General features: G+C 37.6%; 1 protein-coding gene across 2 annotated transcripts in view; it reads right to left on the bottom strand.

The window, feature by feature from the left end:
* Positions 1-1261: 1261 nt before the first annotated feature.
* Positions 1262-25190, bottom strand: part of CPEB4 (cytoplasmic polyadenylation element binding protein 4) — a 70647-nt gene continuing 46718 nt past the window's right edge. For both annotated transcript variants that reach the window (XM_052659121.1, XM_052659123.1), the window contains 6 exons: positions 16043-16216; positions 11081-11170; positions 10606-10724; positions 8884-8998; positions 7578-7759; positions 1262-5130 (listed from right to left, as the gene is read on the bottom strand). In XM_052659121.1, the coding sequence (XP_052515081.1) occupies positions 4903-5130; positions 7578-7759; positions 8884-8998; positions 10606-10724; positions 11081-11170; positions 16043-16216 (908 nt within the window). In that variant the 3' untranslated portion in view covers positions 1262-4902. The remainder of the gene's footprint in view (positions 5131-7577; positions 7760-8883; positions 8999-10605; positions 10725-11080; positions 11171-16042; positions 16217-25190) is intronic.

The following is a 25190-nucleotide window of genomic DNA, read 5'->3' as shown; positions in this document are numbered from 1 at the left end:
GGAAATCCCATGGTCAGAGGAGCCTGGTGGGCTACTGACCATGGGGTCACTAAGAGTCAGTGACTAAACAACAAAAACAAAACCCTTAAAAGCCTGAAAATGCAGTCTACATATAAATGACTAACACACCACAGTACTCAGTGGTCCACATGATTTATGGACCAACCCAAAGATAATACTTTCAATTCACATGCTGTAGAGAATGTAATCCCAGAGGCCACATCCTGTGGTGTGAGGATATAGGGAGGAACTGGAGGGTTAAAATTCAAGAGAGACTCGTTAACCCAGATCCTCTGGCTGGCATGGCCAGAAATCAAGGCTCTTCACTGACAAAGACTCAAAACTGACCCTCTCAGATACTGACTTTCCCTGTTGAGTAAACATGTGTTCCCCTACTTTCATCAGACAGTTGGCCTTAAGCAGACGACTGAACGCTGGGATCGCGGGCTCAGGCCTCACACACATGCTGAAGACTACAGACAAAACGACCTCTGCAGGGCAGCGTGTGAAGTAACTGCAGGCCAAAGAGAACCACCACTGACATTTAGGTGTTTGCATAAGCAAGGCACCTCTGCCAGGAGCACTTATATGACCAACATCTTTTCATTTCAGCTTCTTCTGCTTTGGCCAAAGAATATGTTCCTAATATTTTTTAAATGTTATATTCCCAGCCCTGGAAGCACAATTTACTTATGTTGAAAATAAATAAGTATATTAAAAGAAAGCTGAGTTAAAAGTTTTATTCATTCAACATCTCACATTACAAATATTTAAAAATTATACGCATACTGGTATAAATAGTCATTTGCAAACTATTTAATAACATTAATTTTCCACTAGCACTTCAACAAATGAACTCTTTTAAAAAAGGAACTGTGTTATATAACTTAAGAGTAGAACATACAAAAATAGGAACTTAACGTGAAAATGACTTTAATAAAAAATGAATTACCCTTATTTAAAATGCTATAATAAATACTACAACCTCCCCATACACAGTAAAAACTATATGGAAATTCAGCCAAGTAGTACAATTAACTGACATACTTAAATAACTTTTCCTTCTGATAATATGAGCAATACACTGGAAAAAAAAAACATTAGGGATTAGTAAAAACTAGACACCCACTTGCTAAAAGTTTCACTTCCAAAAAATATAACAAAAATCTGATGAAAATTATAAAAACTAATTATACTTTAAATTTTAAAAATATAAAAAATAAAACAGTTGAATACAATATTGTCCCAATTCTTACAATGCTATCAATCACAGTAGCTTTAAAATAAGATAATAAAATAAAGCAAATGACCAAAACCTCTTTTATTCCATTTTTAAAAATAATCTCAAATTTACATTAGTAGAAAGATTGATTTCTGATTCTTTTCTTTAGAAACACCAGCAAGAAAGAGGATTACTCTTAACAGTAGAAAATGACATTTTTAAATGTCTGCAATTAAAAACAAAGAATTACACTGCAAAGATCTTTCAAAAGTTTGAAATAAGTATTGCACATAACTTGAAGTTAACTTGCCACAATTCATCACATTCAAGTTTTAAATCACCTTTTAACAGAAGATTCAACTCTTCAAAACAAAAAGGGTGAATTATCAAGTCTTTCCAACAGCACTCTCATAAAATGCTAAATTCATTCACTGCAAGTTTTATTTTGCATTCTGCAGAGGTCTGTGTATGGAGAAGTATATATATTATACCAAAGCGTGGGGACCAGAAGGGGAAGGGAGAGGGTTCCTTTACATAGAAAATAATCAGAAACACTTTATTTTACATTGCAAAAATAACCATGTAATTACTCTGTAACTACATTGTAAGTACATGGCTGGTGCCATGCTAGTGCGCTAGAACTACATGCTTGGTAAATTGAAGTGATACCCTAAAATCTGTAAACTAATTACATGTTAATTATGTTTTGAGTTACATGGTAACTCCCAACTACAATCCCATGTAATCTGAAGGACATGTAATCAATAAAGTTCAGAGTAATAGATAATAATTGTTTATGCCCTGTAAATTGAAGTGTAACCAAATAATCTGTAAACACGCTTGTCACACAATCACAAGTAAATATTAGTAGAATAACAATTTCTTACATTAGTCATGCATACTAACATTACACACCTGTCCCACGGCAGGCTATTTTTTCTCTTTATATATAATTTAAAAGAGCAGACATCTCTGAATCAAACACTTAACATCAATTTATTAATATTAAAAATGGCTAAACATTCACCAAAAATGTCTGCATTATGAATAATTTTAAAAACTTAGTAAGAAGCTGTAGACAATTTTGTTATTTTAAATTTCTACCCTATGCTTATGCATTTAATTTTTTTTTTTAGGAACTACAGTGTTATCTGTCATTTTCATGCGAATTTTTTTCATTAATTTGTTACTTTACATAGACTATCTCTTAAATTATAGGTACACCAATAGCTGGTGCTGGGGAAGGATGTTTAAGCAACATGCTTTCTCTTCTCTGCAGACTCTAAAATAGCATTGCCAGTGCACAACATTCATAATTTAAAATGTATGCAGAGCACTGAAATGTATAAAAAGCAGAATATAAGAAAATAAAATTTATTAAAATTATTTATATTAAAAAATGAAGTATATGAAGATCTCTCAGTAATAAAAGTACAAAAAGCTACTCTTTGCAATATGAAAAATTGAGGTATTGCATAAAGAGATATCCCGTCAGTGAAAAGTGTGCCTAAAAATGTTCACTGTTGGAAAAACAAGATATACAAAAGTAGTGCATAACAAATATACATTATGTGCATGACAAAATAAGTTAGCTACAAAAACACTGTACCGAAATTCAGCAGGTCATGTACAAAGGGAAAAATTATTATTCAAAGCTAGTTCTCAAACAGTGTTATTTCTTGTTAGCTCATCACACCTGTTTACTGAGTAGGAACAGCACGACAGCACACCCCAAGCCACCTACAAGCGTTGAAAAGAATAAAAAGAGGCAAATGAACATTCCCATTAGAATTATGTCATTCAGGAGAAAAGAAAAAGTCCCTGACCAGCTACACAAGAGCACCCTCCGCTCACATGACCGCTTTCAATATTTGCAGGGGATTCTTTAATAAGCAGCTCCCTTTCTTGTGTCTGACTGTTAGACAGCAAATGCCTCCATTTTGACCTTTGGAATTTAACAGGTATACGGTTCATTAAAGCCTGGATTAAAAATAAAGGATTGCTTTTCCTAAACATGATCAGCAGGGGCCATCAGTCAGGTGGTTTCACCGCAGTGCTAGGGCAAGTCTTTGGTTTTGAAGGATCTAAGACGGTACTGTTAGGCAGCACAACTAGCAAGACTGCCATTAGATTCTTGTTTTTACGTTTTGCACACTGATGATAATAACCCTTTTCATGGTGGATAGGGCATTTCATGAGAAAATGTCCATTAGAATAAAAGTGACTTCCAATGACCAGGGCTTCAAGAGACTATTTTTCAATTTACCCCTGAAGCATACTGTTCAACACATAATAACGCCTTTCAAAAGCTAGAGTTTTATTTATAATAAAGCATGCATTACTTGATGAAGTTGGCACTTCAAACACTGACTATGTCCCATGCTAAATTCTGAAACTGTAATGTTATTTTATTTTATAGGAAGAGTAAGATAAACATACGTACCTTTGCACAGATTTACACAGTTACTTAGTTCAACAGTGCAAAACACTTTGCAACTACTTTTTGTTTTCATTTTCTATGTTACAACTAAATTACAGGATATCCAAAGTAACTTTAAATCTAAAAGTAAGCCAATCAGCAGCCAATTTGAATATTGGTTTTGTCTTCCAGTTTTGGCTATACATGGTAGTCTAACACAAAATCAAAAATGATATCCTTGAGGTATCTCTTGATCTGTTTGCTTGCTTTTTTTTTAATGTCAAAATGGAGAGCAAAGGCTGACACCTGATGAGTGTTAGGAAATTAGGATATAGAGTTTATATATAACATCAAAAATAAAATTTATACATTTGTTCTTTAGGAGAGGAAATGCTAGTTTTCCCACCAGTTGTCATTAAGTCTAGCTTTGGTAGGTTTCCTGGGGCTGTGACTGGATAAGTAAAAGTTTAAAAATAAATAAGTGCACTCCCCTCAGAAATAAATGTACCCAACTTTTACATTCTGAATTTAAAAACCTGTTTAAAAGAAAATAAATCTAGCTCTGCCTACTTTTTTTTTTCTGATGTGGTAGTAACTTTGAGGCATAACGAAATGATATTCTGCCTCTAAACCCTTAAAATTAGTTATAATGCTGCTTCAATCTTGCTCATGCATTTGTGTTTGCTTTAACATGCTCTTTCCTGTTAATAATTGTTAACTTCCTCCACTGCTGTTGAAAGAACAGAAAAGGGATGGGAAAAAAAGAGAGGCAAAAAAGATGAAAGAAAAGAAAGAGAAAGGCAAAAGCACTTCCCTGGGGGAAACCCCGCATCAGGAGAGACTGATAGTGTTATTGTTACGTGGTTATTTTAATAAAAGTATTCTTATCTGTTATATTATCAACAATAATTTAATTAAAAACCCAAAATACTCTATTGTTTCATTTTTCTTTTAATATTTCTCTCTCTCCTCTAAGAAAATGCTGCAGGAAGTTTGGATCCTCTTAGTCTCCAGCAAAACAAGAGAATGAAACTTCCATGCAACATGATGGCAATACAAAAAAGGAGTTCATACATCTTGTTTTCAGTGACACGGGAATCTACAAAACACCTGTATTATAGGTCATTCTCTCTGTTAGACTACTGTTAAGTTACAGACTGCACAAAAGGACATGCCAGCGTGAAGAGGTTGAGGAAGGGGGCAGAATTAACAGAAGAGTGCACTTATTCTGAGGCCTGAAAATGAGCACTGTAGTTATCCTTTAGTTCCAGCGGAATGAAATATGTCGAGGACGGTCACCACCTTCCTTCACCAGGGGCTTGTGGAATTCCCTGCCAGCACGAGAATGAATAGCAGCCCAGCAATATTCACAGTAATACTGCAGACAGGTAACATTAGCACAGAAAAATGGAGCAAATTTTCCCCCACAACGGGCCCCCTGACATTCATCACACAGCTGATCATCCAAGACATATGGCTTAACTTCCACCTGCAATCAAAAATAAAAGAAAGGTGTTGAACACTTCTCAGTGAATGGACCTAGCAACTCAGACTGTGTGTGTACATTTCCATCCACTGTCTGAATGAATCTGTGCCAAGGTGTCCAAAAGGAAGGGTCAATAACTCCTTTACTGAAATTAAATTATCATCTTTTAAGGAACTAGTAAGGTTTTTATGCCCATTATTTTACATTTTTGTCTTATTAATTAAAGAGTTTTCAAATAAAAGACAAGGTTCCAGCATAAATTTAAAAGTGAAGCCAACTTAACGTTTAAGAACATTACAAGGTTAAACCCACGGGAGAGTCTTCATAGGCACAAACCATCACTTTAATTAGTGGATCTGGAGTCTTGTCATATGTGGAATTATAATTTGCACAAGACCAACTAAGAGATTCCCAGAGCCACAAAACAGCACTTCCATGCACAAATCAGAGGGAAGCTGCCTGACTTCTACACCGTAAGCCTCTGAGCTGTAAGAAGGTCATGGTTTCTATTTACAGTGTACACATCTTGGGTTATAATCACAAACCCCAAACTCCAGGAAAACAAGACACAGCCATAGTACTCATAATCTAAAACCTTGCTTTGTTCTTTGTCAGGAAGAACGGTTTACCTCCATCTAAAAGTCAGAGGTAAATTTATAAAACTGGGTCTGTTCCAGTGTTCAATAGGCCGATCTGTCATTTAAGCCTCTCAAGCATTAAAAATAACCTGGCTCTTGATTCTCCAGTGAGAAGAGATGGTTATTTTTAGACTTGGAGAGACTCACAATTGAAACTCCCTTACACCAGGCTATCACTACCACTGCTGCCATCCACTTCTGACAAGGGATCCTGAGGAAGGCAGACCATGAACAAAAAGAGGAGTGACACAGAAGGCCAGCAGAGCAGATGTAACAAGCAGATTAGGCTTCTGCCCCCGAGGCCATTCCATAACACCTACAGTGTGGCAAGAAGACTGGCCAAAGGACTGGAGATCCTAGCGGGATACAAATTAAGTCTGAATTTCTCATGGCTAACCTTACAACTCCCAAACCGATGACGGAATGAAGCAATGAGGTGGAAGAGACTGTTTACTCAAATGTACATATTTTTTAGTGCAAATAAAAATCCAGGAGGTATGGTAATACATACAGCAACTAATCCTGCCCCCTTCCTCCATGTTTATTAACAGATCTATACCTTTCTCTTTAACATATTCACAGTACGATGACCACTAGGATGAGAATATCTCAGCTACCACTTGTGTGGAATATACATGAAATGGAACATAAGCAGTAAATGTAAACCACTGCTGCTGCTGCTCCTGCAGGTTCAGTCTTGTCCGACTCTGTGCGACCCTATCGACAGCAGCCCTCCAGGCTCCTCTGTCCAAAGGATTCTCCAGGAAAGAATACTGGAGTAGGCTGCCATTTCCTTCTCCCATGTAAACCACTAGTGACTGACAGTTTTTACGTACTAAATTGACAAAGTCACAATACAGTCAATCAGTAAAGACTTTTGAGCATAGGGCTTTGGAGTGCTGGTATCTCAGTCAGCCCTAACCAAAGTACCAGTGGATTCTAGGGTGAATTCCTATCTCAACACAAACTCATAGCAAACCATTTACCAACTAGCAGTCGATTCACAGGCCACACTCCATCCACAAGAACATAAACCCATGAGTACAGAGACTTCTTGCCCTAGGCACTAAAGTATTTGTTGAATGTCTGAAACACAAAGCTAAGAAATTTGTGAATGCAAAGAAGACATATAAGTGAACACAGAGTCTCAAATACAATACATTAAAAAACAGAAGAGTTATCTCTGAGGTTTTCTCCAGCCTTCTGATGCAGAGGATAAACACAACAAAGAGGAATTTAAAGTGTGAAAATAATTCTAATGAACTACCACCAAATTTCAGGTGGTAAAAGAGATTACAAATGGAAGGATTCTGAGTTCTTCTACTTAATCTGTTATAATGAAATATTATTTCTTAGACACAGTCCTTGAAGTGAATTATTCAATCATTTGTTACACAATGCATAGGAAAATAGGACTTGCTGAGGTATTCTTGATATCCCAGGTTAAAAAAAAAAAGGTGAGGAGATCTCAAAGCCATTCAAGTCTATATACTTAATATAATGAAGTACAAAGGATTTGGTAAATATTTATTGAATGACTGAGAAAATGAATGGATGGAGGTGATAGCTTAGGAAAGATTAAGTGGACTCAAGCAAAGTGACTTGAGTATTTTGTTAGGCTACTCAGAACACTAAGAGACAGAAAAAAATCCACAGGAAATTCTTAGATATGCTCTAGAACTTGCATTTAGTGGATCCAATGGGCATAAATCAGCTGTCACTTTACTGTCATATAAAATTCACCCATTCTGAGCTTGGTAATGACACAGAGGGCCATTCTGAGAACTCCCCAGAATGCAGTCCAGGACTTACCCGTTTATCTATCTCTCCATGCTGCAGCTGCACGAAGCGGGCACTGATAGCAGCTATGTAACTCTGTTGATTAGAGAATGCGACTCGCCCAGCTCCTTTGGGGTATTTCAGCTCAGGGTCGGTATCAATCCCAGCATAGCACACGCCTCCGTACAGCCGGTCCATTATCATGGCGAGCTCCACTACATATGGAAGGAGTAGAGAGGACATTCGAGACCAGGAAACATCATCTGGCTCACCAAAGGTTTCATTGAAAGAAGCTTATCTGTCCATCATTATAGTAATTATTAAAATGAAACTAGTTATTATAATCAGTTGTCCGTTGTGTTGATTTTAATCTACTGTGACTAAGGACAGGGACTCTGCTGAGTGTCTCACATATAATCTAAACAACCCTATGATGTAAGTAGTGATCTCCTGGGGAAACTGAGGCACAGAGAGAATGATCAACCTACGCAAGGTCACGGAAAGTAAAGTGGTTGTGCTGGACTTGGTACCCTGGTCTATCTGCTCCATATCATGATGCTACCATAAATTTACCAGTTAACAATGTAATGCTTAATTATCATTTAACACTAGAAAGCTAACTGGTAGACTCTCTGGGAGTCCTTTGAGAAGATTTCCATTAAAACCCTTTTACCTTTCCCTATAGTCTAGCTATTTGCCAAATTTAAATTTGAAATAATAAATGAATCTTATTCTCCACAAAATGTTGCAATTTTAAAATGGCATTCTTGTTTATTTTATGTTCTTCATCTCACCTATAATATTAAAACTCATATTATTTGAAGTTAAGGATGAAATTTCTTCTGTGAGTACTGCTCTAAAAACACGATGCACTGCTGAGAACCTTGTTGTGAATTTCAGTGCTCAGTAAGTAGCTGTTGAGCACATGGGGTCATGGGAACAAACCGTGAACATCTCGATACCTAACCCGTCCCGGAAGCGCTTTCTCTCTTGGATGATAATTAGAGTGATGAGCATGAGCATGACGGGACCCTGCACTAAGCACCAAGCATCTGCTACCTCATTTAATCCTCAGAACAACTCTACATAAAGGACATACTTATAATTCCATTTGACAGATGAGGAAACTGAGAATTAGAGAAATCAATTTGTCCAAAGTTACTCAGCTATTAACTGGAACAGAGCACATGAATTCAAGCTAAGACACTTGGAGTCCAGGACTCGCACTATTAAGACATTAACTCAAATGTTTATGGAAAACTTATCCTAAAAATATCTTTATAAGCTATTTCTTATACTAAAGGATAAACAGAGTTTTTGTTTCTCTGTTGCATCATACCAGCTCGCAATGGTCGGGGAACACCACCAACAAATATAGTTTTTCGTGGGTCAAGAGGCTGTGAACCATCCATCACGAAGTCACTGTCACTGAGATTCCAAGGTCGAATCTGTACCTAGGGGAGTGTGCAAACCAAAGTGTCTCAGTCTCAACACAGGCAATTTATGTGGAAATTAAGTTTATAATTATTACAGAATACTTTACTTTACAAAGCTGTAATTTATATAGTTAAAAATCAATAAAACCGGAAAACCAAAAAAGATTTTAAAGCATATCCCAACACTTCATTTAATTTTTAAAAGTAATCTAACCAAGCCTGGAAAGTTCAATTTAATTGCCTATTATAAACCAAACTGCTTAACAGTAACATGACCTTAATTATAAGTTAATTAACTATTTTACAGTTTATTTGGGCTTCTATCCTACCCAACCCCTCAGCAGCCATATAATTTAAATTTAGCATGGTATTTGATGTTGATTAGTATACAGTGCTAAGAAACTAGGATTGTGTGTCCAAACCTATGTCCAGGAAATGCAAACTACTCCTGATATTAACAAATCTATTGCATTGTAAAGCATTTCAAAATAAAAATATTGATACCTACAGTAAATGTTTTATGATAAAACACTTCAGTGTGTCCATTAAAACTAACCAATACTCTGGTTTCTCTTCAGGTCACATAAATCTTTTGCCTTTTCCAACACTAAGAATCAAGTACCTCTGTTTAACTGTTTGCATTTATATAACTGTTACAAATGCCCACACCAAAGGCTAAGGGGTTAACAGCAGGGTATTCCCAACAGGTATACCAACCAAGTCCCAAGGCCCAAAGTTCTCAAAATTAAATACCTATGGAGACCAGCAGGGGACAAAAAAGTCAAATAGAAAGAGTCTAGCCACACAGAAAACTGGGGACAACCCCAAGACACTAAGAGGAGCTCCACAAATTACTGCTTGAGCCAAGCCTACTGGAGCCTCCATCCCGAAAGGGACCCCACCACTAGGTACCGGTCAAGGGATAAAAGATTGTGGTTTGTCAGATTTGTCAAAATAGGCCAGTTGCTATTGCTACTATTCCTAAACACTGTGTGAGCATGTGCTCAAGTTGTGTCCGACTCTGCGACCCCATGGACACTGGCCTGCCAGACTCCCCTGTCCATGGCATTTTCTAGGCAAGAGTACTGGAGTGGGTTGCCATTTCCTCCTCCAGGGGATCTTCCCAAAAGACTAAATTTTATAATAAAAACTCTTTCAAAAAGAAACAATATGTAATGTACATTTATGTATATACATAATTTATTTTATTAATACTTGGCAAGAGTACCATAGGCAGCAAGTTATTTGTATAACATAACTTGCTGCATATGGTATTGGGTAAAATCTTGACCAAAGAGAAGGAGAAAGACAGGTATATTTGTGATTCTGAGTTCTATCATTCAGAGGAAATTCAGCTACTTTATATTTATCAAATGCATACTAGGTGACATCTTTTAATAGAAAGATTCACCAATACTTTAGTTAACCAAAAATTCAATGTCAAAATAATGTGCACAAATATACAGAATGTCAAGGTTAGGAAAATGACAACAACAAAGCTTTTTCATTTTGATTCTACTTACAAATGTTTCAATTAACAGATACATTAGGATGTCTGTGTATTTTTCAGGAAAAATGAACAGAGGCAAAAATGGGAAGCTATTTTCATACTAGACAGCACTTACTGGCTTGTCCTTGATAGTGGGACTTGATACACACAGGTAGAGTTTGCCATCTTCTTCAATACACGCATCAATGAGAGCCTGAACAGAGCTTTCATCTTGAAATAGCAGGAATGCATAGCCTAATAAAAACAATTTTGAAAGACTTTTGTTTTTCCCACTTTTTTCATAATTCTTCAAGTGAAAGGAAGCATAAAAGTAAGGAAACAGAAAAAAAAAAAGGAAACAAATAAAAACTCCTAAAACTTAATCTCACCCAAAGTCTGACAATATCAACATTAAGTTCAATTTGGTATTATCTTGAAACCTCCTTTAGAGTAAAATCAAATTTGAATTAAAAGTATATACTAAGTAGAAATTTTAAAAACACATTTGGGAAAATGTTAGTTTAGCAACAAACAGCTGTACACTGAAGGCAAACACTTATGAGGAAAATATAAGGATAAACTACACATGTATTTGAATCTTGAGAAATTACCTTTAGGAGGAAAATAGGATTTGCTCTCTGCTTTATGAGGCCAATCCACAATCAAAGGGCCAAAGCGACGAAAACTGGCTGTGATCTCATCTAACGAACAACAAACCAAAAAAGTAGACGTAAAAATTCTTATGAGCATTTTGGGAAATAGTTTAGAAAAAAGAGTCTCAAACCTACTATTTGCAAGAACAGTACACCAACCCCTCTGCGTCTCTTCATCTGGATTCCCCCACTGTTAGCACTTGTGCACTTGCCTTCCCCTCTTCCCTTTTCTCCTTCTACTGATGCACGAAGCTACCGACTGATCTACCATCTTTCTCTGATGTGATGCTCTAGTACCACAAAATACAACTACTGGTACCTGCTCAAAGCAAGGTCACTCCCTTATGCACCAACATACAACTCCCCTCCAATAAGGAAATCAACAGTGATACAACATTCTCCCAATTCACAGACTCCATCCAAATTTTTAACTGTCACAGTAATATTTGTCTTTTCCTTTCTGATAGAGAATCCTATCTAGAACCATGCTACATTTAGATGTCATGTTCTGAGGGTATCTATTTTTTTCAGTTTACAATAGTTCCTCATTCTTTCCTGTCTTTTCTATAATTGATCGCTTCAAAATATACAGGTCATTCCTTCTGTAGGATGGCTCTCAACCTAGGTCTGTACCTGTTTCCTCATGACCTATGTATTCCAACCAGAAAACTACCATAATGATGCTATGTCATCCTGTCCTTTCACAAGGTATGTTAATCTTGATCTGCTAGTCGAGTTGATAAGTGTCTGTATTTCTCCACCAAAAGGAAACCATTTCCCTTTGGATATGATCAATATTTTGTGGGGGAACACTGTGTTAACCATCAATATCCTGTTCCCTCATTAGCTGGCATTTACTGAAGATTCCTGCCTATATCAGCTACCACAATGATAACTACCAAATGCTGGTTATCTATTTCTATCAATCCTTCTACATTTACTAGTTCGTATAATTCAATAAGGAAGAGTGTTCCCCTCTCCTCCATTTATTTAGTCATGCATTTATTTATATCAGTGTGGACCTATTTTATTCAACGGACTATAACCTGATTCTGGAGAAGGAAGTGGCAACCCACTCCAGTATTCTTGCCTGAAAAACCCCACGGACAGAGGAGCCTGGTGGGCTACAGTCCATGCGGTCGCGAAGAGTCAGACATGACTGAGCGACTTCACTTCCCGTTTCACTTTCATACACTGGAGAAGGAAATGGCAACCCACTCCAGTGTTCTTGCCTGCAGAATCCCAGGGACGGGGGAGCCTGGTGGGCTGTCGTCTATGGGGTCACACAGAGTCGGACACGACTAAAGCGGCTCAGCAGCAGCAGCAGCAGAACTTGATTCTCTTTCATGTATTCAGTTTGTCCTCCAAACTGCTCCTGATTCGGCCAGTGGGGGTTCCTATGTTCTCCGACTTACCCCCTCCCCACATCATTCTTCAAGTACTTCCATACTATCTGACCCAAGAAGATAACCCAGGATTTCATCTTATTCTTTCTCTGCCCTAGCCCTAGAATCAGCCTTATTCCCCCTCCAAGATATCCTGGTTCCTTTCAGTGACAAAAGATACTTAGAAACTCAGATTTGGGTATTCCCTATAGTCATTGTTAGTATTTATTATTTCTAAGTCTTCTCAGAGGACAAAGCTAGGAAATACATAAACATACACAGACATATTTATAATTGTTTCTGTATCTGTGTACATTTATAAAAATTAGTTCATATTGGTACTTGTAAGTCCATTCCAACATCTCATGTCATCTTCTAGCCTTTCCCCTTCTCCTGTTTGTAAATTCCCTTCTCACTATGAGAAACCAAGCTCTCACCATCCTTAATTTTTTGCTTCCTTGCTCAGTGTAGCCCATCTTTCAGCAAGCTGCCCTGGCAGCCTCCTCTGCCCTCCACCTCTGCACATAGCCCGTGCTGCCCTGATCTACTGGTCCCCCACACACTGGTGCCGTGGCTTCGGCACAGGCCCCTCCACATGTATGTCTATGACACACCTCCACTTGGCACCCTCTTCCTGCTTACCAACCATCCTCCTTGGACATCAACACCTCTGAGTCTTACAAGGAAGGAAAAGGAAGGGGACAAGGGATGGACAAGGAAGACTTAATCATATTTTACTATTAATGTAAATGACACCAGTCATGCTGTACTATATATTTGGACAATTAATAAACAGACTTTCAGAAAATAAATTTCCAAGGAACTTCTAAGAAAGAGTAGGTGAGCTGTGCAGAGAAGATCTGGGAGTAGGGCGGGACAGGGGAACAGAGAAGAGAGATGAGAAACATTTTGAAATTCCAGTCTGCTAGGACTGTTCTCACCTCCTCCAGATTGTGAAGAAGTAGTCTGTATGAACTGCTACAATGCCTGTTTCTACATTCAGCCCCTGTGAGATCACTAAATAAGGGACTGATATCAGTGTAACCTAGACAGATTGGTTCACAAATGACTCTTCGTAAGCAAGGTGAGCCAGCCTAGTAGGAGAACGATAATCTTCAGCAGGAAGGGAAAAAGCCTCCAGCCTGTGTGATGTGCAGGCAGGAACCCCCTCAGCACTATTACAAGAAAATTAAAACGGGCACAGCAAGCAAGGCTCTCTAGTCAAAGAGGTGTCCCTGTAAGCTTTCAGGGCTACTTCCTGAGAATCTGCACTCCTCAGGGGCCCAGAGGTCCACTTTCATCTGTGTTGTCTCCAAGCTTGCAAGCCAGAATTTCTGCTCTACTGGTTTTGCGCTTTTCAATATTCTTTGAGGCAGCCTCTAGTAGGTCATATTGTGAGCTACTTGCCTAACTGTCCAAGTTATTTTTCAAAGTATTAATTCTCTTTTTGTTAGTGCTTCTGGTACAAAATTCATTAGGTTCTAAGTGATCTGCCTCTAGCCCCATCTGCCCCATAAACTCTGCGATTCTTAGCATACAATTCTACAGAACACAGTATTTTTCATAAATACATATTTCACATTTTAAAAGAAAGGCCTGTCCACCTAAACTGCTACTGACTTATCGACATATGTGTTATGAGGCTAAAAGAGGATGACTAACACAATCCCCATTAATTCTGCTCAGTTTAAACCACTTCCTGTGCCAAAGTGGTCAAATTTACCTGGGCTGCCAAGAATTTTAGGAATGATACATTTATGATCTCTTGGTAATTTTCCAAAAAGATATAGGCTATCTGGGCAAGAAGAGGAGTTTATCCTAAGCAAGGTCAGATAAAATTCAGTCTTCTTTTTTTGTATAAAGTATATAGTTTCCTCACTGAAGTCCATCCAGGGCTCAAGAGTGTTAAGGATTTGACCTCTAAAGGGTCATAAAACCTAGAATCCATTATACTAGGGAAAGTGAGGATTCCAGCTAGAGAATGCGGAGGCTGCATCTGGGAGCTTACTGGACAACATCGTGATGAACTGTTTAGCCCCAGATGAACACTCTGAACAGAAGATATGCCTTCTGAGGAGAGAATGGAGACTGAGTCAGCCTGGCCTGAAATCTCAGCACAGCTTCCTCCAGGACATTTTATCAAAGATTAAAAAAAAATAATTCCGGTGTTTATTTCAATCTTTGGCTGTTTGGAAGCCATTTTGCCTCAACCTTCCAAAAGACTGAGCATTTTAAGGAAAATGTAGTGGCACAGTCAATTAATTAATATCTCAATCTAAATGGGACATTATTAAACCTCATTATTAGACCTTATAGGTTTTTAGAGAAAACTTTCATATCCTCCATAATGTTTCTATTTCCATTCAGGAAACCAAAACAAAACAGATACGGGAAAAAAGGAAGCGAAGATATATGGCTGCTATATGGTCTGCTACTTTGACTTCTGTCAGGGTCACTCAGACCCACAGTTAAATGAAATACTTCTGGATAACTAGTTCTCTGTCTTTTTGCATGACTGGCTTCTTATTCAGCCATCAGAACTCAAGTATCACATCTGCAAAGAGGATTTATTTAACCAACAAATCTCACAAGTCTCTCTTCTGAGATTCTGCATATCACATCAACCTGCTTTCTTTTCAGGACTTCTTCACTAATATTTTCACACTCATCTCCCTTCGCCCACTAGAATATCAACTCTGTGTGAGCAGGGGTTTCTTTCACAATCTTATTTACTAAATAATCCTAAGAACAGTGCACAGCATTCAGAAAGCATTTGATGAGTGAAAAAAATATTCAGAAAATGATATAACTCTTAAGATTCCCTACAACTCTAGTTATATTTTTCAAAAATTCAGACTTAATCTAAGATTTTAAACTTTTAAACAATTAACTATACGCTATATAGTCCATGGAATTCTCCAGGCCAAACTACTGGAGTAGGTAGCCTTTTCCCTTCTCCAGGGGCTCTTCCCAACCCAGGGATCAAACCCAGGTCTCCTGCATTGCAGATGGATTCTTTACTAGCTGAGCCACAAGGAAAACCCAAGAATACTGGAGTGGGTAGCCTATCCTTTCTCCAGCGGATCTTCCTGACCCAAAAATTGAACTGGGGTCTCCTATGTTGCAGGCAGATTCTTTACCAACTGAGCTATGAGGGAAGCAGCAGTCATAAAAGGTAGGAAATCGGAAAATGCATAACTGAAGTCAGCCAAGGCAGGACACACAGACAACAGTGCAGTTAGCAGCTGTTTGCCCACAACAGAATCCTAGAGTTTTCCAAATGAGGTTTATGCTTTTTGATTTAGTCTAACCACTTGCTTCAGGTAGTTTTCAAAGTCCTACTCCCTTTCCTTTCGAGAACTAATTTTATACGCTGTACTAGGAAGACAGCACAAGGGAACAGTGCAATCACAACTCAACACCTGGAGCCAGATGATATTATTATTATTATACTAACAGCAACTATTACCCATGCGTTACCTACTATGTGCCACAGTCTGGGCACTGTGCTATGAACAGCTCTTTCTAAACATACCTTCATCGATGTCAGGAGGCAAGCCACCCACAAACACCTTGCGAGAGTATCGCTCCACTCTTTCTCCATTCTGGTGAGTGAAGCAGTGAGGTGAACCCAGACCGCTGTGAAGAGGCTGATCCCCACGGCCATCATCCAAGAATCCATCTTCCATTGGAAATAGCGAGGACTGACCTGGAAGAGAAAGCAGGAAGAAAAAAAAAAAAGCTAACAGAAAACGCTCCTTGCCATTGATTATCTTACACAAGAAACAAGGAAAACAGCAGATCCAGTAACGCTGCTGCTTTTATCTTTCCCACTGAATAATAAATCACTTAGATATGCTCTTATATTTCCATCACCTTAAGGTCCCAACTGAGTCAGAGAGAAAGTACATGGTTAAATAGAGGGCTGCTCAACCATCCCACTGGGATCCAGAAACTTGAGAGAGGTGAAATGGAAGTACAGTAGGAGAGAGCAGTCTTTTGAATGTCGTTGGCAGAGACTGCACTGCCTTGGCAGGGCCCCATGGCCACTGGCAATCTAGATATATACACTAAGTATTAAATTTGACCATCAGATGCTAGATCACTTAAATTTCTTTAAAACATCATACAATATAGCCTGCCCAATTTCCTTTAAGACCGCCCCTAAAATGAACAAGTTGATTTTTAAAGTAAGCACTCATCTTAGTTTACCTTAACTAATGCAAGGTCATGAAAACCCATTTATGCTGTTTCCTAACTTCACTGGCTACTCTGACAAAATTTAAGATTTTTAGGTATGCTGAAGATAAATTTTCTTTTAGCTGAGTAAACATCAGCTGGTACAGATAGTATCCAATTCTAAAAACTAGTCATTAAATTTGCTGTTAGAAAATCCGATTATATAGAACATAAAAGCAGAAAAGATCAGAGATGCCAGTTGTGGTTAATACTCTTGCCATACTTACCTGCCAGCAAAATACAAACTTATAAATCATAAGCAAAACAAAGAGCTACAAAGAACTGCAGACTCTCTCAAAAACTGTTTTGTCACTTTTCAGGCTGCCAATTTACTTCTAGGTTCTGCATAAGGAATCTGTTAATGGATCCTGCAGAAATATATCTTAAGTGCTCTTCCTTCACTGAAACATTCCAATGTCTTTCTGTCACACTTGCCTTCCTTAACAGTATATTTATTACAAATTTACCCTATAAAATCACAGTTCAAAAGTTATATAATAAAGATAAAAAATGACTCTGAAATTGGAGTTTATTTCTGGATTTTCAAAAGTCACTTTTATTTTAAAGCTACCTTATTAAACTGACTTTCTTATAAAAAGGCACAACTAATACAGGAGGCAAAAATAAAGTTTATTCATGTACCTCTAGGAAATGATTCTTCAAAAAATTCTCTAAAATGTCTAGAGCTTTCCCCCCCAATGTTTGAAATTTATAGGATTAGGTGTCTACTTAGTTTATCTAATTTTAAACAAAACACAGAACTATGCTTAGTCATAAATAGATAAATAAATAAATAAATTTGAAAGTAGATATAAGGTATTCAAGCATAATTTATACCTCCAATCAGGTATTTTAAGACTAGTCATACCATATTTTCCTTTTCAAATATTCTTAATTTAATTCTAAGATATTCCTTTCAGAAAGGAAAACAGAGAAATCTCAGATATAAATGAGTTTGAAATTATTTCAATTCAAATCCAAATCCTACCATTCCAACTCCCTCAAATTAGAATATTTATGATGCTAACTATAACACATAAAGGATATATCGATCACAGCTGCATTTCAGTGCCCCTCCCCACTTCCCAATAAGGGTTAGAAATTGAGCAAACTTGGGTCCTCTCCAAATACAACTGATACATTCAAAAGTTAGAAATAATAATGTTACCTCTCCTCCGCCCATATGTCCTTGCTGCATGTCAAATGAGAAAACAAAAAAACAAAAAAAAAACCTTTCAAACATTGTCAAAAGAATCAACTGTGATTTCATCTACCAGCTTAAGAAACTGAAAAAACAAAACAAAACAAAAAAACTGGCTATATTCCTTGTTTCCTGGTAAATATCTCAAAAAAATAATGGAATTTTGATGCCGAGAGGTCAATGCATTCTTTTTTATTTTTTAAGTTCTTCAAGGACACTGTAAAAATCTATCGAGCCTTACTTGTATTAAGGGGAAGCTTTCTGCTGTAACTGTCACCCAAGGTCCAAACTAGTATGAAACTAAGGGAGTATGTAACACGGTCTAAATCAAGTTCCACCATATTGATCTTAATTTCTCTCAGAATTTCCTGCTAACTAGCCATTTAATTCATGACTTTTTCTTTTACCACAATGGAATAAACAGCAATTCTGTACTATTTGTCAATTATTCCCTAATGAAACTCATAACAAATGAAATATTTAGGCAATTTACAAACTTCCTTTTAGCCAGTTTCTTCTCCCTAATTAAATCTTCCACTATGGCCCAGAAGTTGAAAAGTATTAAAAAGTTTGGCATTTTATCATGAAGTAGATTCCAACTAAGAAGAGAAGTATATATCTGAATACTTGGGAAATGGTAGCATAAATTTCAAATCAGGAAACTTTTGAGAAAATGTTTTCCTCCAATGAACTGGAACTTGTATGCGTAGTTACTCTAATTCTATTCAACATATACTTCCTGAATGCGTGACCTTGCTAAGTACTACAATACACTCCTCTGACTGCAGGGAACTTATAGGCTATTCAGCCACATAAGCAAATAATGATAATGTGACTATTACAGCAATAAGCCTGTTAAGTGTTAGGTGCAACGGGAGCAGAGGAGGAGGAGAAGCTGGTTCTGATTAAAGAGTCAGAGATGAGATCTTAAAGGTAAAATAGAGAAAGGGCACTGCAGACCTGGCAATGGCACAAATAGGGGTGCCATAATACTCAGGGAAAGATGCCCAGAACAGAAGCATACGGAACAAGGGAGGTCTTGGCTAGAGAGAAAATTTAAACAGGAAGCTGGGATAGGTTTTCCAGTTAGAAACTGTAACCTTTTAAGAGATCATTATATAAACTGGTCAAGGTTTTCACTCTTAGCTCTCTAGATAAATGCTAAGTACAACTCAGTTATAACTGAGTTACAAACATAACTTAGAAGTACCATGTGCCTATTTTCCAAAATGAAATCATGTCTCATACTAAAATAATTTCTAACATTATTAGATAATATTGAATTTCACCAAAGTACTTGGGCAAATGGATTAAAACCAATAAAATCTCCCTCTGCAGTTAGGTTTTTCACTTTAGTAATTCTTAAATTAGGGTTGAGGGTGGAGGTATTTTCTTCCTTAGTGAACTTGACAGAGGTTAGGAAGAGAAAGATATCACAGAAGTAGATGTTTGTTTAAGAATATTCTATTCAAATGACTGCTTCAAAGACAATGGAGTTTGGGGAAACGAATGATTTGAAAATCTTGGTTCTGTCAATCTTAAAAAGTTGATTGATGCTGCTTGGATTTCCGAGAAAACAGTTATTTGAAAAAGAGTAGGCATTTAGAAGCTACAAAATTAACATTAAAAACTCTCATGTACATGCTGCGTGCTAAGCTGTTTCAGTTGAATCCAACATTTTGCAACCCAATGGACTGTAGCCCTCCAGACTCCTCTCTCCATGGGATTTTCCAGGCAGGAATACTGGAGTGGGTTGCCATTTCCTTCTCCAGGGGATCTTCCTGACCCAGGGACCGAACCCACGTCTCTTACATCTCCTGCATTGACAGGCGGGTTCCTTACCACTAGCCCCACCTGGGAAGTCCAAATAGTTTTCCCTATTTTAAAAGTAAGCTTCACTATTTTAAAAGTAAGTTTCACTATTTCAAAAGCAAGTTTCAAGAACAGTAAAGCCTATACATCAAAAGCAAAAATTGAAGACTCTCAGTCTTCAAATGTGTACTTTAAAACTTTCATTCTATACCACAAAATTAAGCTGGTTAATGCAAAAGAATTCACTATTAAATTCAGAGATTAAATGCCAAAAACTATTTAGAAACATTTTCCCACATTTAGGTTATAGGCGTATAATGCTTAAAGCAACAAAAACTGCCCAATTAAATAGGCAAATCAACATAAACTAGTACCAAAAAATAAAAACAATGACATTCTGGAGCAAAGAAAATAAGAGTGCTTAAATTTTTTATTTCCACTTATTATAATGATATACATTATTTTAATGTAGATTTGGATGAATATATATACCTTGTGTACTTCCATATATATATATATATATATATATATATATATGAAATCATAAGTGTATACTTCAATGAACTTTCCATAACATGAACACACCTATGTAACCAGAACTCAGGTATGAAATGAACAGTAAGTGATGCCACTTCATCTATATATGAAAGAGGTACTAAAGCATTGCTCCCTCACTAGTTTCAAATTACACTTGGTGCAAACCGTATTAGGATGAAATGAGTATAACACAGATCTTCATCCGTTTCCTGAGGAAAATGTCAGACAGATTTCCAATCTCCAGATTATCAAGCGTTACACATTATTTGACATTTTACAAACACTAGAGGTAGTGACAGTTTAAAAAAATCACTTAATGTTTAAAGAAGTCTGTATTTTGGAAAATTTCTAGCTAAGTCAGCAGAAATAAACGCTGCTTAGAATTTTCCTGTAATTACCAAAGAACATACACTGTTAAGACTTCCCTGATAGTTCAGCTAGTAAACTCCACCGGCAATGCAGGAGACCCGGGTTCGATCCCTGCGTTTGGAAGATCTCCTGGAGAAGAGAAAGGCTACCCACTCCAGTATTCTGGTCTGAAGAATCCCATGGAAAGAGGAGCCTGGCAGGCTACAATCCACGGGGTCCCAAAGAGCTGGACACAACTGAGTGACCAGGCACAGCACAACACATACACTGTTAGTTTTTAAAAGATGTACGTTCAGTTCAGTTCAGTCACTCAGTCGTGTCCGACTCTTTGTGACCCCATGAATCACAGCACACCAGGCCTCCCTGTCCATTACCAACTCCCAGAGTTCACTCAGATTCACGTCCATCGAGTCCGTGATGCCAGCCAGCCATCTCATCCTCGGTCGTCCCCTTCTCCTCCTGCCCCCAATCCCTCCCAGGATCAGAGTCTTTTCCAATGAGTCAACTCTTTGCATGGGGTGGCCAAAGTACTGGAGTTTCAGCTTCAGCATCATTCCTTCCAAAGAAATCCCAGGGCTGATCTCCTTCAGAATGGACTGGTTGGATCTCCCTGCAGTTCAAGGGACTCTCAAGAGTCTTCTCCAACACCACAGTTCAAAAGCATCAATTCTTTGGCGCTCAGCCTTCTTCACAGTCCAACTCTCACATCCATACATGACCACTGGAAAAACCATAGCCTTGACTAGACGGACCTTAGTTGGCAAAGTAATGTCTCTGCTTTTGAATATGCTATCTAGGTTGGTCATAACTTTTCTTCCAAGGAGTGTCTTTTAATTTCATGGCTGCAGTCACCATCTTAGTACTGAATAAAAACCCTCTGGTTCCCATCAGAGTTAAGGTGAATACTACTTCTATGTTTATCATTTACATTACTTGGTTTGATCTATATGATTTGGTGTTCAGTACTAAAATAATTCAAGAATGTTCTAAATGGGCTGGAAACATTATGGCTATAAATTTTTATAACTTTGGGTGAATACTGTTATTAGATGTATTGATAAATACATTATTTCCAAAATATCTTTACAAGATTGCTTACAAATGCCCTATATTCATCAGTAAATTTCCTCTAGTAAAATATTTCAGTGGTCTGGCATTCCAGACTTGCAAAAATGTACAGAAAGACTCTTATCAGGTGTTTTTCAAAACACATTTTTATATACATATATATTATAAAAATGAAAATATTTATCTCTTAAAAAGTATCTTTTTCTTATTTGCTTGTAACATTTGTTAGAAAAGGAACAAATTAGACATAATAGTGGTATATTCACAAAATATGTCACAAAAAATAGTTATTTTAAAAATATGGTACATATTCATGTGCTGATATTAAACATCTCTAAAATGTAGCTTGCATGAGGTACCTAAGTGTATATTGTATGATTCTTATTGTGTGAACTTAACAATAAAGGAAATAGAAATAGATACATGGGAATGTACTCAAATATTTTTTCTAGAAAACAACCACATGAACCTTTGGGGACAGGAACTGGAATGACGAAAGAAAAACTCCACTTCTTGTTTTATCCTTTTCTGTTGTATTCAAATTTACACTTTTATGTGCACTATATTCCCATATTTATTGATGGATCCTTTTGAGTTTTCTTCTTGGTACTTATATTAAAAGCAAGACTTAAACAGACATTTCTCCAAATAAGACATTACAGATGGCTAATAAACATGAAGAGATGGTCAACATCACTACTTCAATGCAAATCAAAACTACAGTGAGGTTGGCCCCAGACAGGATGGCCATAATCAAAAAATCTACAAACAACAAGTGCCAGAGAGGGTATGAAGAAAAGGGAACCCTCCTACACTACTGGTGGAAAGGTAAATTGATACAGCCACTATGGAAAACAGTATGGAAACTCCTTAAGAAACTAGGAATAAAACCACCATATCACTCAGCAATACCACTTCTAGGTATATGCACTGAAGAAATCAAAACTGAAAAAGACACATGTACCCCAATGTTCACTGCAGCACTATTTACAATAGCCAAGACATAGAAGCAACCTAGATGTCCATCAACAGATGAATGGATAAAGAAATTGTGGAACATATATACAATATAATACTGCTTAGCCATAAAAACGAATATATTTGAGTCAGTTCTAATGAAGTAGATGAACCCAGAGCCTATCATACAGAGTAAAGTAGTCAGAAAGAGAAAAACAAATATTGTCTATTAACACATACACGGAATCTAGAAGGATGGTACTAATGAATCGTTCGCAGAGCAGCAATGGAGACACAGACACAGTGAACAAACTTATGGACAAGGGAGGGAGAGAAGAGGGAGAGGGTGAGGTGAATAGAGAGAGCATGACCACCATAGAGAGGTACAAAATAGAGAGGATGCATGTACACCAACAGATGCAAACACACAGCCGGTGGGAATTTGCTGTGTGACTCAGGGATTCAAACGGGGGCTCTGCAGCAACCTAGAGGCGTCGGAACAGGTGGAAACTGGGAGGGAGATTCAAGAGGGAGGGCACATATGTACACCTATGGTTGATTCATGTTGATACAGGACAGAAACCAAACCAATATTGCAACCAAACATCAATCAAGTAACAATAAATAATTTAAAAAAACAAATGATATATTAAAAGCATCCTTTCCTACATCTAATTCTAATAGGACTTTAATAAAAAGGAAAGAATTTGAGCCAGTTGAACTGAGGTGAATGAACCTAGAGCCTGTTACACAGAGTGAAGTTAAATCAGAAAGAGAAAAACAAATACCGTATATTAATGCACATTTATGGAGTCTACAAATATATTTCTGATGCATCTATTTGCAGGGCAGGACAGAGACACAGATGTAGAGAACAGACTTGCGGACACAGCAGGAGAAGGAGAGGGCAGGACGAACTGAGAGAGTAGCCCTGAAAAGGTACACATTACCATGTGTAAACCAGAGAGCTGGTGGGGAGTTGCTGTGCAGTGCAGGGAGCTCAGCTCAGTGCTGTGATGACCTAGGTGGCCAGACGGAATGCTGGCGGGAGGGAGGCTCCAGACGGAGGGGATAGGTGAATACTTACAGCTGACTGACGTTGTTATATGGCAGAAACCAACACAGCATTGTAAGGCAATTCTCCTCCAATTAAAAATAAATTTAAACAAAGAATGGGGCTTTAGGCTATAAAGAATAAAATATGACTAGCTTTTAGCGGGCAATGAAAGACCTGCACTACTTATGCTGCCTCAGGCTGGTCTACCTCCCTTTACCTCTCTCTGCCCGCTGTGAGAAGGTAGCAGTGCTACTTGGAAAAACAAGGGGAGGTGGGTCAGATTAGAAGCTGTTATGAAGTAACTTGTTTTTCCAGTAGGACCAGGAAAGAAAAAAGTATGTGGGAGAATCAGTCAAATTGGTAAACCAGTTAAAAAGACAGAAATCAAAGACTGGACGCTGAGTTAATCTGTAAATAAAAGAATAAGTTGGCAGAACCAAAAAGCAGACAATCATCACAAAGGCAAAGTATATAATCCAACAAAGATGCAAAGAATCATTTCAGATGATTTTATAAATCATTCCCTAATTTCTTAATGGGTTCACTGTCACAAAATTATTTTAGATATATGCTTTATGGGCTTCCCTGGTAGCTCAGCTGGTAAAGAATCCGCCTGCAATTCAAGAGACCCCAGTTCGATTCCTGGGTCGGGAAGATCCCCTGGAGAAGGGATAGGCTACCCACTCCAGCATTCTGGGGCTTCAGTACTGGCTCAGCCGGTAACGAATCCACCTGCAATGCAGGAGACCTGGGTTCGATTCCTGGGTTGGGACAATCCCCTGGAGAAGGGAACGGCTACCCACTCCAGTATTCTGGCCTGGAGAATTCCATGGACTATACAGTCCCTGGGGTCGCAAAGAGTCAGACACAAGTGAGCAACTTTCACTTTCATATGATTTATAGAATTTTCCATGTCACATTGGCTTGTGTTTATACTAGCTTGCTATACTAATTCAAAGAATGTTGACAAGATATAATAAACATATGAGAGGATTATTTAAATTGCCTTACAGAAGGGCAGAGATTGAATGTAATTCAGATTCTGTATTTCCCAAACCCTCAGTTTATTATTTATAAAAATGCAAAAATTAATAACAAAAGATAACACATATATATATGATGGTCTGACAGAGGCTCAGTAAATAATAATTTTTCCTTCCTCAAAAGTAACCTCATATGTATACATTCTTAGGCTCATCTTTAACAGTTACTTTCAGCTCTTCATTACTATTTCCAGGCTAACAACTGTAGACCACTTTATAGAGTTTACAATAGGTTTTCATATTGTCTTTTTCATGAAAGGATCTTTCAACATGCTCCTTCCTGTAGCAACTATGAACCATATTACATACATTTTCACCAAGTGACTATAATCTACATTTCTCCTGGGTAAATTATGTCCTCCCTTTTCACAGATTTCTATCCCCTACCCTCCTTACGCAA

The sequence above is a fragment of the Budorcas taxicolor genome, chromosome 20 (assembly GCF_023091745.1).
Source record: "Budorcas taxicolor isolate Tak-1 chromosome 20, Takin1.1, whole genome shotgun sequence".
In the NCBI taxonomy this organism is placed as follows: Eukaryota; Metazoa; Chordata; class Mammalia; order Artiodactyla; family Bovidae; genus Budorcas; species Budorcas taxicolor.
The sequence above is the reverse complement of the archived record's forward strand: the minus strand, read 5'-3'. Positions and strand labels throughout refer to the sequence as shown.